This window comes from Notolepis coatsorum (assembly GCF_963971535.1).
Source record: "Notolepis coatsorum genome assembly, chromosome: 13".
Taxonomy (NCBI): domain Eukaryota; kingdom Metazoa; phylum Chordata; class Actinopteri; order Aulopiformes; family Paralepididae; genus Notolepis; species Notolepis coatsorum.
Window position 1 is genome coordinate 32,147,056 of NC_140177.1, and position 15,302 is coordinate 32,162,357.

At 43.3% G+C, this 15,302-nt stretch overlaps 1 protein-coding gene across 1 annotated transcript in view; it reads left to right on the forward strand.

Moving 5' to 3' along the window:
* LOC311239315 (vasoactive intestinal polypeptide receptor-like) overlaps positions 1-14,793 on the forward strand; it is a gene marked incomplete at both ends in the record, with an annotated part of 76,323 nt that extends 61,530 nt beyond the window's left edge. The window contains 6 exons of the mRNA XM_084327620.1: positions 6,021-6,081; positions 8,465-8,531; positions 8,628-8,719; positions 8,958-9,087; positions 14,114-14,155; positions 14,626-14,793. Coding sequence (XP_084183746.1) covers positions 6,021-6,081; positions 8,465-8,531; positions 8,628-8,719; positions 8,958-9,087; positions 14,114-14,155; positions 14,626-14,793 — 560 coding nt within the window. The remainder of the gene's footprint in view (positions 1-6,020; positions 6,082-8,464; positions 8,532-8,627; positions 8,720-8,957; positions 9,088-14,113; positions 14,156-14,625) is intronic.
* Between the last annotated feature and the right edge of the window lie 509 nt (positions 14,794-15,302).

Sequence of the window (15,302 nt, forward strand, 5' to 3'; positions counted from 1 at the left end):
ATTGAAACCGTTGCGGTAAAGAAATCTATGCCTAAGGTATAGCTCGGAACGATGGCTTTTTCTACATTCTGGAAGGGCATTTTCCATGAACCGACCTGATAGCAGCTGGCTACACGGGGATCTCTCCATGGTCCTGACCAGGGCCGCCTGGGAGAAATGCGAGGCCCTGTGCGAGATTTAAATTTATATATCATTTATTTTATTTTTTTTTCATACAGTCAACATATTCTTAAATAATAGCGCTGCCCGAGGCTGGGCATGATACAGTCAACATATAGCAAGAGAGAGAGCGAGAGAGAGCTCCCGTTCTACAGTCAATATACAGTGTACAGAGAGAGAGAGAGAGAGAGAGAGACACATTGCAAAGAAATTGAAATGCTATTTGGCCCTAAACAGAGAGTACACAGTGGCAGAATACCTGAGCACTGTGACTGAAGATACTTGACTAGGTACAGACTCAGCGAGCACAGCCTAGCCATCGAGAAAGGCCGCCATAGGCAGACTGTGTGTGTTAGAAAGAGAGAGAGAGAGAGAGAGAGCATGTGTGTTTGTCGTGTGTGTGTGTGTTAGAGAGAGAGCATGTATGAGAGATCCAAAAGGACAAAGATCAACACTTAAATCCAAAGAGAAGAGGGTCTATACCAGAGAAAACAAAGCAGCAAGGAGCCAATGGCCGACATCAGCTAAATAGGCTAGCCAGGTACTGACACCAGGCCACACACAGCTTTGGCCAACGGCCCAACGCTACCCAAGCTACACAAACGACCAAGACAATTCACACACAGCACATGTCGTATCTCCAAATGTTGTGAAGTAACATATGTTTGCCTGGAAAAAAACATCGTTATTAACAAAACATTCGGGAGGGGAAGGAAGGAAGAGTGGGGTAATGTCATTACATTTTCATTCATCTTACCTGCACCAAGGAACGCAGGGCGAAAGGCCGCAACACAGGTCTCCACGTTGACGAAAGGCCTCTCGCTGGCGGGACAAAAAGAAGCTATGGCCGGAGCCTTGTCATGGTGCAGGCCCGACTACATCTTCTGTCAAAGATGATGTCGTAGTCAGAGTGCCAGAACCCCCTGCTATTCTCTCTAATGTCAATGGTCGTAGCACAAGCTAACAGCTAACTCTAGGCTAACTGATAGCATCAAACTAACGTGCGCAGCCGGCAGCTAACGTCGTAGCTAAACAGCTAACAGTTAGCTCAACCCGGCTATCGCTAACCATTAGCTAACGCAGAAGCAAGCTATGCGGCTACCACTGAAGAACTGTACAACATGAGAAAAGCAATACAGGTGCTGACACCAGGCCACACACCGTTAGCTACTAGTACTACAACAGCTAGTCGGCCAGTTTGGCTCCAGAGAGAGAGAGAGAGAGAGAAAGAGAGATCCACGGCGGGAATAGAATAGGTTGCATGAACTCACCATAACGCAGTATCAATGGTAAAGTTGGAAGGAGACTTTCCGTGGAGATGAAAAGTACCAGTCCCTTGGGAGTCCTAGTTTATCTGCCACACGTTAGCACTCGATAACTTAGCAATAACTAAAGGCAGGGACGCGTAACTAGCGTTAGCTAACGCTAGCTAGTGTTAGCTAACGCTAGCTAGCATTAGCTAATGCTAGTTACGTGTCCCTGCCCTTAGCAAATTGCTACTAGTACTAGCCGACATAGCTTAGCCTGACTGAAGGTTCTTCTAACATACAGCAACTTTCATCTTCAGTCCATCTGCCGAACATCCTCTTCGTCTTGGCAAAGTTGGCATAACCATCATACTTGGTATTGATAACAAGCTTATGGCCCACGGTGTAATTTCTTCTGATCCATGCTGCTTTTGAAAAGACATCCACTCGCTCCTCTGAATAGCGCTGAATAGATCCCTGTACCTCGTGGGTCCGGGAAGAGCCCGGAAACACTATTCTAAAATCTGTAGAGCAGCAGAGCCGCAGAAACCGGAACACTGCAGTCTGCAGAGCCGCAGAGGCAGGAACAAGTCAGACACATTCTACAAACGTGTCTAATGTGAAATATATAAGCATATAAGCAAAACTAGATTTTAGGTCTGTGATGAAAAAGGGCCTCGCGGGAAGGGGGGCCTCGCAAAATTTTTTTTTTTTTTTTTTTTTTTTTTTTTTTTTGCGAGGCCCCCCTTCCCGCGAGGCCCTGTGCGACCGCACTGCTCGCACACCCCCTGAGGCGGCCCTGGTCCTGACATATTCAGGAATATCCATGTCCATGTGGAGAAGGTGCCTCGGAGACGCCTGGATGACGTAGTGCTGAGCTGGTACCTCCCGAGGTAGACGGTGCCCTTCATTGTATCATACAACGTTGGGTTTCGCTCATTCGCTTCTAATCAGCTGGCATGAATAAACATTAACTGACCTCCGCTGGAGTCATCCACAAAGTGTCTGTAACTGCAGTGTTGTCCTCCCTGTTTCCACAACTCTCTCTGCTTTCACTTGTGTTCTGGTGCACATCCTCCCATCAGAGCGTTCACTGCACCACTGTGAGCGGAGGTGACTTTCGAACATAATAAGCTACACAATCATAATCATTATTATTATTATTACAATAATTTATTTTCAGATCACCAGTTTGTATTTAATGTCTCTTTCAACCAAGAGAAGGAAAGTATCATTTAAGAGGGTTGTGTATTGTAAAAAGGTAAGAACTAATGTAAAAGCTAGATGTGTTTAAATTTTGGGAGTTCAATTATGGAATAGCCTTAGTGACGGGTTGAAGTTGTGTTCTTCTCAGGGGAGATTTTTAAAAAGCCTTAAAGGATCAAATAATTCAGGAGTACAGTTTTGAGTAAAACATCAAACATTTGTTTTTTTCTTTAAAAAAATATTATATCTTGCAGCATATTTTAAGTTTTTCTTTCTTATATTAAAATATATTTAGTTTTTAAGAATTTGTAAAGGATAGGCAGAAATAAGCATGTGCTTCAGGCTATTCCTTTTTTTCGGTCGTTGATTTTGGATTTTGTGTGTGAGCTTGCCTTATTATGTACATTTGTGATTTAAATTTTTTTTTGCAAGTCCACACAGGTGTTTTTGATTTGTCTGTAAATAAGACCGTAAAATAAAAAAAAACGTCATTCATTCAGATCACATAACACAACAATTGGAACATACTGTAAACAATAGGCCTAAAATAAACAAAATGAAACATGGAGGTGATGCGTGATCGACTCGACTGCGGTGGGCGTGACGTGATTGCGTTACCGCAGTAATGTCCGCCGTGTCATCACTCCATGTCATCACTCCTCTTGTTGTCTTTCTCAATACAAACCGGTCACGGAGGCTCTGCTCTTGCCATATTTAGCAAGCTAACGGTGACACGACCTGCAAACTATTTTCAAGACGAGAGAGAGGAGATCATCTGCTCGGGATGAGGCCTGACTGAGTCATCAGTCAACACTATGAGAGGGGGGGAGGCCAGGCTGTTGGCCAGTGGTGTGTGTCAGCACTATTAGGGGGGGGGGGGGGGGCTGTTGGCCAGTGGTGTGTGTCAGCACTATTAGAGGGGGGGGGGCTGTTGGCCAGTGGTGTGTGTACATGTGTCACCGTCGGAGGCCAAAAGAAACCAGCTGGCTGTGAACACAGAATGGTGGGATAAACGGTGCCAATGATCTTTGTGCCTGACCTCTTGCCATGAAGGCCGTTATACTGTTGTTACTACTAGCGAGAGTTGGCCAAAATCACTGAGACAATGAAGTAGCCAGTTAGCTATTGTAATTATTATTCACTAATTTACAGCCATAGTAGACCAATGACCATAAGGCTGGCCAAGTATAACGTTAGCTTCTAGCTAGCAAACAGTAGAGGGGCAACAGTGCCTCGGGAGGTAGAGCAGTCGTCTGGTAACCTGATTCGATTCCCGCTCCTCCCGCAGAATGTCGAAGTGTCCTTGAGCAAGACACTTTACCCCTAACTGCTTCCGATGAGCAGGTTGGCACCTTGCATGGTTGCCTCCACCATCTGTGTGTGAATGTGTGAGTGAATGGGTACAAATGTGAGGAACAAATTGTAAAGCGCTAAAGCGATGTATATAAATGCACCATTTACCATTTAGGGGCACGGAAGCCAGCGTGGATAGCGCCTCAGCCAATCACAGCGCGATATCGGAGGCCACAGCAGTTCGTCATACTATAGGGCTATTGGGTTCAGTTCGTCATGCTATAGGGCTATAGGGTTCAGTTCGTCATGCTATAGGGCTATAGGGTTCAGTTCGTCATGCTATAGGGCTATAGGGTTCAGTTCGTCATGCTATAGGGTTCAGTTTGTCATGCTATAGGGCTATAGGGTTCAGTTCGTCATGCTATAGGGCTATTGGGTTCAGTTCGTCATGCTATAGGGCTATAGGGTTCAGTTCGTCATGCTATAGGGCTATAGGGTTCAGTTTGTCATGCTATAGGGTTCAGTTTGTCATGCTATAGGGCTATAGGGTTCAGTTCGTCATGCTATAGGGCTATAGGGTTCAGTTCGTCATGCTATAGGGCTATAGGGTTCAGTTCGTCATGCTATAGGGTTCAGTTCGTCATGCTATAGGGCTATATAGGGTTCAGTTCGTCATGCTATAGGGTTCAGTTCATCATGCTATAGGGTTCAGTTCGTCATGCTATAGAGCTATAGGGTTCAGTTCGTCATGCTATAGGGCTATAAGGTTCAGTTTGTCATGCTATAGGGCTATAAGGTTCAGTTCGTCATGCTATAGGGCTATAAGGTTCAGTTCGTCATGCTATAGGGCTATAGGGTTCAGTTCGTCATGCTATAGGGCTATAGGGTTCAGTTCGTCATGCTATAGGGCTATAGGGTTCAGTTCGTCATGCTATAGGGCTATAGGGTTCAGTTTGTCATGCTATAGGGTTCAGTTCGTCATGCTATAGGGTTCAGTTCGTCATGCTATAGGGTTCAGTTCGTAATGCTATAGGGTTCAGTTTGTCATGCTATAGGGCTATATAGGGTTCAGTTCGTCATGCTATAGGACTATATAGGGTGCAGTTCGTCATGATATAGGGCTATAGTAGGGTTTAGAGCAAAACCTGCTTGGCAATAGTTAGGACGCCGCTTGTACCAATGCGGAGCTCTTGTCGTAACACTTGTGTTTGTCCGGTGCGTTCATAATCAGATAACATGAAGAGCCTCATTCACTTACAGTAGGGGTTGCGCTGTGTATAGCATATATACCTCTGAAATGACCAAACTAGAATGTAGAATATAGAATATTAAGCTTCAATTATACCAAAGCGAAATATTACTCTAGTCTAAATATATCAAATGTAAAAACAGTAGATCTATTCTAATTGATCACTTTATTATTTTGTCTTGTTGAATCAATGCAATCATTTACATTTACATTTAGTCACTTAGCTGATGCTTTTATCCAAAGCGACTTACAAATTGTGAACAACAAGTCAGCAGGAGGGTACAGCTAAGGGTCAGTGGCCTTGTTCGTCAAACAGTGTCGAACTTGAGTGTTACACTCTCAGTACATAGTAGTATAGACTATAGACTATAGACATATTAGCATGATAGGTAATAGTATAAGGATAGTAACATAGTAGATAGTGGTAAGGTAAATAAGGACAGTATGATGGTTAGTGTTTTTTTTGTTTAGTTTTGTACAATATTGATAGCTGTTGGAACGGAGCTTCTTTATTTTACTTGGTTTCTCCAGACCTTAGACACTGTAATCTCTGAAGAGATTTCACCATCTCAAACAGGCTTCATCTCACTCCTCATTCCTCTAAATATAACTCCATTAATCCTGTAAGGCATTATCAACTTCAGAGGCCAGAATGTGGGACCTATACACATTTACTATTCAATAGCATTGTGAGGCTGAACAACAGGACCCATTGACTATGTAAATGTTCTCAGAAAAAAAAGAGAAAAAAAACATTTGCAGACTTTTTTTTTAAATAGCTAAAAGTTAAAAGTGATGTTGTAATTTTGCAACCGAGGGTCTTACAGGGTTTTAAATACCCGTCTGCTCTTCTTTCTTGTGTGCAGGCGCTCCAACAGTCTTCATCACAGCATGGGTGATTACAAAGGCTTACGCGAATGATCCGGGGTAAGTTCTGGGCGCGATGAACAAGACTGACGATATCAGCTGCCAAGGCCACATTTCAAATGAAATGGCTCTTTATAACAGTTATTAAAAATAAATAATACATTGTATTTATTTATTGTGTGGTAGTGAAAGGGTTAACCTTCTGTAGTGTGGTAGTGAAATGGTTAACCCTTTGTAGTGTGGTAGTGAAAGGGTTATCCTTTTGTGGTGTGATAGTGAAAGGGTTAACCTTCTGTAGTGTGGTAGTGAAAGGGTTTACCCTTTGTGGTGTGATAGTGAAAGGGTTAACCTTCTGTAGTGGTAGTGAAAGGGTTTACCCTTTGTCGTGTGGTAGTGAAAGGGTTAACCTTCTGTAGTGTGGTAGTGAAAGGGTTAAAGAAAAATAAGGAAAATAATAATATAATAATAATAATAAATAATAATAATAATAATAATAATAATAATAATAATAATAATAATAATAATAATAATAATAATAATAATAATAATAATAATAATAATAAGGTCTTAAACTCTCAAGCTTTAAGGACAGTTGAAGTTCATTCCATGAGCTAGAGGGGCATCATAACAAAATGCTGATTTACCCTGTTCAGAGCAAACTCAGGGGACCTTAAGCACCAGCCAGTCACTAGAACGGGCGACAGTGGCTCGAGAGGTAGAGCAGTCGTCTGGCAATCCGGAGGTTCCCGGTTCGATTCCCGCTCCTCCCGGGCAGCGTGTCGATGTGTCCTTGAGCAAGACACTTAACCCCTAATTGCTCCCGATGAGCAGGTTGGCACCTTGCATGGTTGCCTCCGCCGTCGGTGTGTGAATGTGTGAGTGAATGGGTAAAAATGTGAGTAACAAATTGTAAAGCGCTTTGGATAAAAGCGCTATATAAAAAAGCAGCCATTTACCATTTAGAACGGGTTCCATAGGTTCCAACATTCCATTCTAATAATGCTGTAGTATAACATTACATTTACATTTAGTATAAGGAGATAGCTTACCAGTAAGGGCCTTAAAAATTTACAAATACCAGTGTTTGTTGCGCCTCTCATAAAGGACCAACCAACCTTCTCATAAAGGACACAGTGATGAGTGTCGTATCCATCATTAGTGATTGATTGATTGATTGATTGATTGATTGATTGATTGATTTGATTGATTTGAAAGGGACAGATACAAATACATAGATAATGCCTGTATCATAGTGTTTGTAGCCAAAGCAACACCCGTCCCTTAACACATTGACGACCAGCGTCCCGCGCCGATTTATAGGCCAGAGGACCGAGGGTTGTCAACAAACCGATGTACTTTCTAACAGCTATATATATACTTTATAGTATTGCTATCTGTCCATTCTCATTGTCACTTGAGTGCATAAACCGTGCCTTCATAATGGCTTAAAGAAAATAAAAATCCATCGGTTGGTTGTCATTTTATAGTGCCGTGAATATAAGGTTTATCGCAGTTTTCACCTAGTCTTTTTTCTGGGGAGCTAGATAATAGGCTAAAGGCTAGTCACGTTATATCAAACGCCATTTCTGCTGTATATATAAGAATGAAATAAAACAAACTGCGTAGCATCCGGACTATTACAGAGCATCTATGGATGAAATGGGGGCGGCGGGCGACGCCGATTACTATTATTGATTAGCAATACAGTGTGCGTTCAATCAGCCATTTTCACTGATCGATCACGTTGCGTTTTAAAACAATGTCCAATCCAGCTGTAATTTTTGGGGAATAGTATCCTACCGTCAGCCCATGTGATCGCCGGCAGCATTTCGTCAGTAGTCATCGGAATCTGGTAGATCGATATGTCCATTGGTTGATCATAAATCCCATTATTCCAGGCTGAAATCTGCGTTCGGTAACGGGATCAAAGATGGAGGGTGTTTGTTTGGGACAGAGGCTCATATGAAACGCCCACAGACAGTAAAAAAAATTTAAAAAATTCAATCGCCCTCAATGATACTGCAGTGGAGCGATGGCGCCCCTAAGCGGATCTGGCCGGTATTGCATGTTTTGAAAATCAAATATGCGGGTAGGTCCTGCAAGTCGATCGCGGACGTTAATAGCGTTATTAATATGGAATAAAACAATAACAACTTGCCACAAGTTAACTCGTGGCTCTGGTCCACAACGCATGGCACCGAAACACGAGTTAACTCGTGGCTGGTCCCTATAGTGTTAAAGGGCTGACATAAAACATATATATATATAAAATAGGACATACAGTAGGTAAATAAAAAGGTAATAGAAGCAGTTAGTGTACAATGATGAATCTGAGTTGTTGTTGTTGTTGTTGTTGTTGTTGTTGTTGTTGTGTGTGCCTCTGTATCCCTATATCTTCATGTGTTGTAATGTGCACCCCCGTCAGCTCTGGCAACTACAACAGATGCTGGGAGATGATTGACGACAACCCGTGGTGGATTATCAAAACGCCAATAGTGATAGCAATACTTGTGAGTCGCACTGACACTTTGGTGATTTGCATTGTGTTTACGACGCTGGACGGCAATGTGATTACATTTAGCGCTCCTTTTTATTTCCTCCCCCAGGTCAACTTCTTCCTCTTCATCTGTATAATGCGCATCCTGCGTCAGAAGATAAATTGCCCGGACATCGGGAGGAAGGAATCCAATCAGTACTCGTGAGTTTGTCCCGAATGTCAACTCATCTCTATTGTTGACTTGTGTTATGTGATTGGCCACAAGGTCACATCTAATCCGGTCACACACATACAAACTAATTATCTTCCTGTCGTTATGTTAATGCTTCATCTTGCACAGTGTAACACGTCGCTTCTCAGTTGTTGTCTAGTTGTGGGCTGAAACTGGACTAAATATGAACCCGCCCTTCACTTCCTCTTTTTCTTGTTTTATACACAGGAGATTGGCCAAATCCACGTTGCTGTTGATACCACTTTTCGGGATAAACTACATCATGTTTGCATTCATCCCTGAGCATATTCACCCTCAGTTGAGATTGGTCGTTGACCTTATTCTGGGGTCATTTCAGGTAAAGTTGCCATAAGTTGGATAACATGCATGGTCAAAGGTCAAAGGCAGCCTAATAAAATACAGTTACAATGCGCAGATTCTCTAAATGTCCCCTTACACACGGACAATTGATTGATTGATTGAAAAGTTTATTAACAGATTGCAGAATGGGTACAGTACAGTACAGCTCAATACATACAATTGTTAAGGGGATGCAGACCAGAGAAAGACTTTCGTCTTGTTTACATCAGGGTCCCCCATTTTCAATTCATCATAACATATATGACATACATGACATACAGATAGACAGTACTGCTACATCTATACATTTATGACATATCAGATTTGCAAATACAGTACTGTTTGTGATACAAAAGTGTCCAGAAAAGGAGTGTATATACATTTGGCGTAGAAACTGTACATTGGAGGAGGTTGGTTGGGTGGGGTGGGGTTGGGTGGGTTGGGTGAGGGCTGTACATTGGAGGTTGGGGGGGGGGGGGGTTGGGTAGGGGACACACACATTTTACACTGTACATTGGAATATTGACAAAGCCTTACTTGGTAATTTACTGTACAACTAGGTTAGGACATTTGTAGGGGCCAGTTTCGAATTGCAGTTTCACGTAGGTGTTTTTTGAGAGTGTTTTTGAAAGTGGGTAGTGATTCACATTCCTTTACAGCTTTAGGTAGGGCGTTCCACATTGATGTGGCATAATTGCGAAACGTGTTTAGTCCCTTGTTTGAGCCGAATCTGGGTTTTACATGATTTGTGGAGCTCCCTCTGGTGTTGTGATCGTGGTATTCATTGACCTTTGGGAAGTATTTTGACATGTACATGGGTACAAACACACTGACCGACAGACACACTGACCGCTCTCCAGTTATTAACATTAGCTTGCTAACGCTAGACGGTAATAGGAAGCATAGGAAGTGTGATAGGAAGCATATTGCATATTATGAAGGATTATAGGAAGCATAGGAAGGATGTTAGGAAACATAGGAAACATGTTAGTAAGCATAGGAAGGGTTATAGGAAACATGGGAAGCATGTTAGGAAGCATAGGAAGGGTGATAGGAAGCATAGGAGGGATGTTAGGAAGCATATGAAGGATGTTAGGAAGCATAGGAAGTATGTTAGCAAGCTTAGGATGGCTGATAGGAAGCATAGGAAGGATGATATGAAGCATGTTAGGAAACATACTCAACTCCTCGTCCAATCAACAGTCATCTCCCGCCTCGACTACTGCAACGCACTGCTTGCTGGCCTCCCGGCCACTGCCACCAAGCCTCTTCAACTCATTCAGAATGCAGCGGCCCGCCTGATCTCAAACCTACCGAAGTCGGCCCATGTCACCCCACTTCTTAGGGACCTGCACTGGCTCCCCATTGCTGCACGAATCCGCTTCAAGGCCCTCGACCTGGCATACCGTGTGGCAAAGGGAACCTCTCAATGGTCTCTAACTACACACCCTCAAGACCCCTATGCTCTGCATCTTCTGGCCGTCTCAGACCCACTCCTATCCGAGCTCCGGGAGGGTCATCAAGGAGAACCTGCCTTTTCTCAGTCCTTGCCCCACAATGGTGGAATGAACTACCCACCCCAGTTAGGACAGCCGAAACCCGTCCAATCATTCGCCGTCAACTAAAGACGCACTTCTTCAACCATTATCTAAAAAATTATAATAATAAATAAATACAAATAAAAAATCTAACCCTAACTAACCTTACTGTCATGCACTTAATGTGCACATGCACATGTCCTAATAAACTAACCTACACTGTAGCACTCAACACTTTGATGAACATTGTTACTGATAGAGTTGTGCCCTTCCTGATGACTTGTCGTACAGAACTTGTAAGTCGCTTTGGATAAAAGCGTCAGCTAAATGACTAAATGTAAATGTAAATGTACATAGGAAGGATGTTAGGAATCGTAGGAAGGATGTTAGGAAGCATAGGAATTTCAATTCACAATGATGGGAATTAATTAATGCATAAATGATTTTAATGCGTAGGTATATCAACAACAATAGGATCACTATGGCATTTCCATGTTGTAAACAGGGGCCAGAGCTGATTTCCTGAGGCTCTGAGCAGCGAACCTCTGTACTATTGCCCCCTTGTGTTCAAAAGGTGTAACTTTATACTGAATATGTATTTGAATGAATTAACTAAAATAAAATACTTGTTGTTGACCGATTAGAAAAATATTCCAGGATTCACATCCCTGTCCTAATGTCAGCCTGTGTGCCCGGTCATTCACCACTGCATTGTAGTTGGAGAGATTAGCTCCGGATAGACAGACATAGACAGACAGACAGACAGACAGACAGACAGACAGACAGACAGACAGACAGACAGACAGACAGACAGACAGACAGACAGACAGACAGACAGACAGACAGACAGACAGACAGACAGACACGCACACACACGCACGCACACACACACACACACACACACACACACACACACACACAAGCAACCAAACGCATATCACATCACTCTCAGGGCTCTACAGTGTGACTGATGACTTAAAGGACCATACCAGTCTAAATTTAGACTTTTGCCCCTATCTTTAAACAAATGTTTTAGCTGATATCAGCTAACCTTACTAAACGCCATTCAAACATTCATTCATTTTGCCATTGATGTGGAAAAGGGGTGTAAAATACTCCATGAGACTTGAAAGTTGTTCGAAGGTTGCTAGGCAGATGTACATGTAACTCAGCCTTCTAAAAATCACTATATGGTTTTTATTTCTGCTACACTCTTGTTATTAACTCCCGGGTGCTCCCGGTTTCTGTGCATATTCGAATAGCGTGTAGTAAAGTAATACAGTAACATTCTATTTTCACAATGAAAATTGACATATGCCTATATAACGACTTTCATGTTTCAGGGAGCATCGTTTTCAACCCTTTTCAACATCAATGGTGGTATGAAAGGTATAGGCTGAGACCTACCAGATTCAGATTCAAATTCAGATTCAGAGTTTTATTTGCCACATGGAAGCAATACAATCATAGAGTTTTCATACAAAATCATAAATACCATACCATGGGCAAAAGGAGCAGGAAGAAGAATAATTCTTATAGTTACCTGGGCCCTATTCCTAAACTAAACAAGTATTACTTGATGGTCGGTGTACAACCTAATTTACACAAAATAATCATTTATACCATATACAAAGAAACAAACAATCCACAGATTAAACAAGAACATTTTTTATAATAATAATAATAATAATAATAATAATAATAATAATAATAATAATAATAATAATAATAATAATAATAATAATAATAATAATAATAATAATAAAGAAGAAAAGAAAAAAAAGAAAAGATCTCACTATTCAGATCACATTTGACTTTCATACTGACTAAATATATTTTTTTATAATTATTTTTGAATTGACAAACACTATTACATCCCTTAAGCTCGCTATGTAGAGAATCCCACAACTTTACACCAATACACAGACGGGGACATTCTCTGGTACTGGAGAGAAGTCAACATTAGACCTGCATGGTCCCTTTACTGTCAGCAGCCCATTAAACCCTCTTGAACTCAACAGGTTGTCAATTTAAACAGAGAACGTGTCTTCCACCGCTGCCACGGCTTTCAAGTGTAGACGGGCGAGAGACAAGATTCTCCTCGTTTCAGTGTTTCTCCGCCTCTTCTAATCCTCCCTCCCGCTGCGCTGCGTTCTCATGCCTCCGCTTAATGTTTCATAACGTATTTCTGAGCAAAGATCAGAGGAAGTTGTCCTTCGTTGACGTGGAATAGATGTGACTAGATATTATTCACAGAGGCAGACAGCAGAGTCTTTGACTATAAGGATAGAGTTTACTGACAGAGTGACATGTTGCATGGAGAGATCTTGGTTACAGGCCGTATAGCCTAGATTTCTAAAGAATGGCGCGGCAGCAAAGTATCTATACAGAGAGAGTGGACAAAACAAGTGGAGCATTGTCATACATAATATCAATTATAGATATGATGTACAGAGATATCTGGATAATGACGTATACTTATGAGAAGGCTGTGTGCGTCCATATGTTTACGATGAATTGAAAATGGGGGACCCTGATGTAAACAAGACGAAAGTCTTTCTCTGGTCTGCATCCCCTTAACAATTGTATGTATTGAGCTGTACTGTACTGTACCCATTCTGCAATCTGTTAATAAAGTTTTCAATCAATCAATCAATGTGTTTACAAGTTGAAGGCTATGTGTAGAGAGAGAGAGTGAGAGAGGTGGGGGGCAGTGTGTGTAGATAGATATGTCTGAGAGTGATTGTATGTGCCTATATAGCGATTGTGTGTGTGTGTGTGTGTGTGTGTGTGTGTGTGTGTGTGTGTGTGTGTGTGTGTGTGTGTGTGTGTGTGTGTGTGTGTGTGTGTGAGTGATAGTAAGCAAGACAGAGTGAGAGTGTGTTAGAAAGAGAGTGAGAGAGAGAGAGCGAGAGAGAGAAAGAGAGTGACGTACGTTGGTAAATTCCCCTGGCCTTTGCGTTCTCGTACAGTTAACTAATTGAGACGCCTGGAGCGCCTGAATGAGAACCTTTTATGTCTCATTGTGGACTCAGCTTGCATCACTGACTGCAGGCAGGCATGTTTAACGGAGAGATGGAGATCTACTGTCCTAGTTTGTAACTGTTTTTAACTTGGCAACCCCCCCCCCCCCCCTTTCCCAGAGAAGTCTGTCTGCACACACATTTCAGCCTCTAGCCTGAAATTGATTGATTGCATTTGGTCACAAACATGATAATTTTTCAGACAGGAAAGTAGTTTTAACTATTCCCCAGTTGTTTGGTCCTGCTCTTTTTAAAGACATGAATGCCGTTGGGTATTAATCAAGATCTGTGTTCGTCACACACACATGCCAATGTGAGTAGGCGTAGTAGCTGCATGTTCCTTCCACTAGCCAGACTGTCTGTCAATAACAGATAAAGAGATAGTAAACTTTACATTATTTCATTCTCTCTCTATCTCTCTCTATCTCTCTCTCTCTCTCTCTCTCTCTCTCTCTCTCTTCAGGGTTTTCTTGTTGCGGTCTTGTACTGCTTTATGAACGGAGAGGTAAGGATACGCAGATACAAACACACATTCCTTTTAGACAGTCTGTGAACAGAATGTATCCCCTTTTCTACCCACCACAATCTTGCCTCCCATTCCTCTCATTCCCTTCCCTCATTCTTCCCATTTGTTTGTTCTCCCTGTCTCTCTCTCTCCTCCTCCTCCTCCTCCTCCTCATCGCTCCGTCGTATCGTTTGTTTGTTCTCCCTGTCTCTCTCTCTCCTCCTCCTCCTCCTCATCGCTCCGTCGTATCGTTTGTTTGTTCTCCTCGTCTCTCTCCTCCTCTTCCTAATCACTCTGTCGTCTTGTTTGTTTTCTCTCCTCATCTCTCTCCTCCTCCTCCTCGCCACCTTGTCGTCTCTTTTGTTTATCTCCTCATCTCTCTCCTCGTCGCTCTGTCGTCCTGTTTGTTTGTTCTCCTCCTCCACCTCCTCCTCCTCCTCCTCCTCACCTCTCTGTGGTCTCCGCTCCAGGTGCAGGTGGAGATTAAGCGCAAGTGGCGCAGGTGGATGCTGCAGCGGTTCCTGGGCGCGGACACCAAGTGCCAGCAGCCCTCCTCGAGTAGCCATGGCAACAACTTCAGCACCCAGATCACCCTGTTGACCAAGTGTAGCCCCACGACGCCCCGGCCGTCCGTCTGACCGGAGCACCTCCTCCACCTGACAGGAGCACCTCCTCATCCACCTGACAGGAGCACCTCCTTATCCACCTGACAGGAGCACCTCCTCCACCTGACCTCCACCTGACAGGAGCACCTCCTCCACCTGACCTCCACCTGACAGGAGCACCTCCTCCACCTGACCTCCACCTGACAGGAGCACCTCCTCCACTTGACCTCCTCCACCTGACCTCCTCCACCTGACAGGAGCACCTCCTCCACCTGACCTCCACCTGACAGGAGCACCTCCTCCTCCACCTGACAGGAGCACCTCCTCATCCACCTGACAGGAGCACCTCCTCCACCTGACCTCCACCTGACAGGAGCACCTCCTCCACCTGACCTCCACCTGACAGGAGCACCTCCTCCACTTGACCTCCTCCACCTGACAGGAGCACCTCCTCCACCTGACCTCCACCCGACAGGAGCACCTCCTCCACCTGACCTCCACCTGACAGGAGCACCTCCTCATCCACCTGACAGGAGCACCTC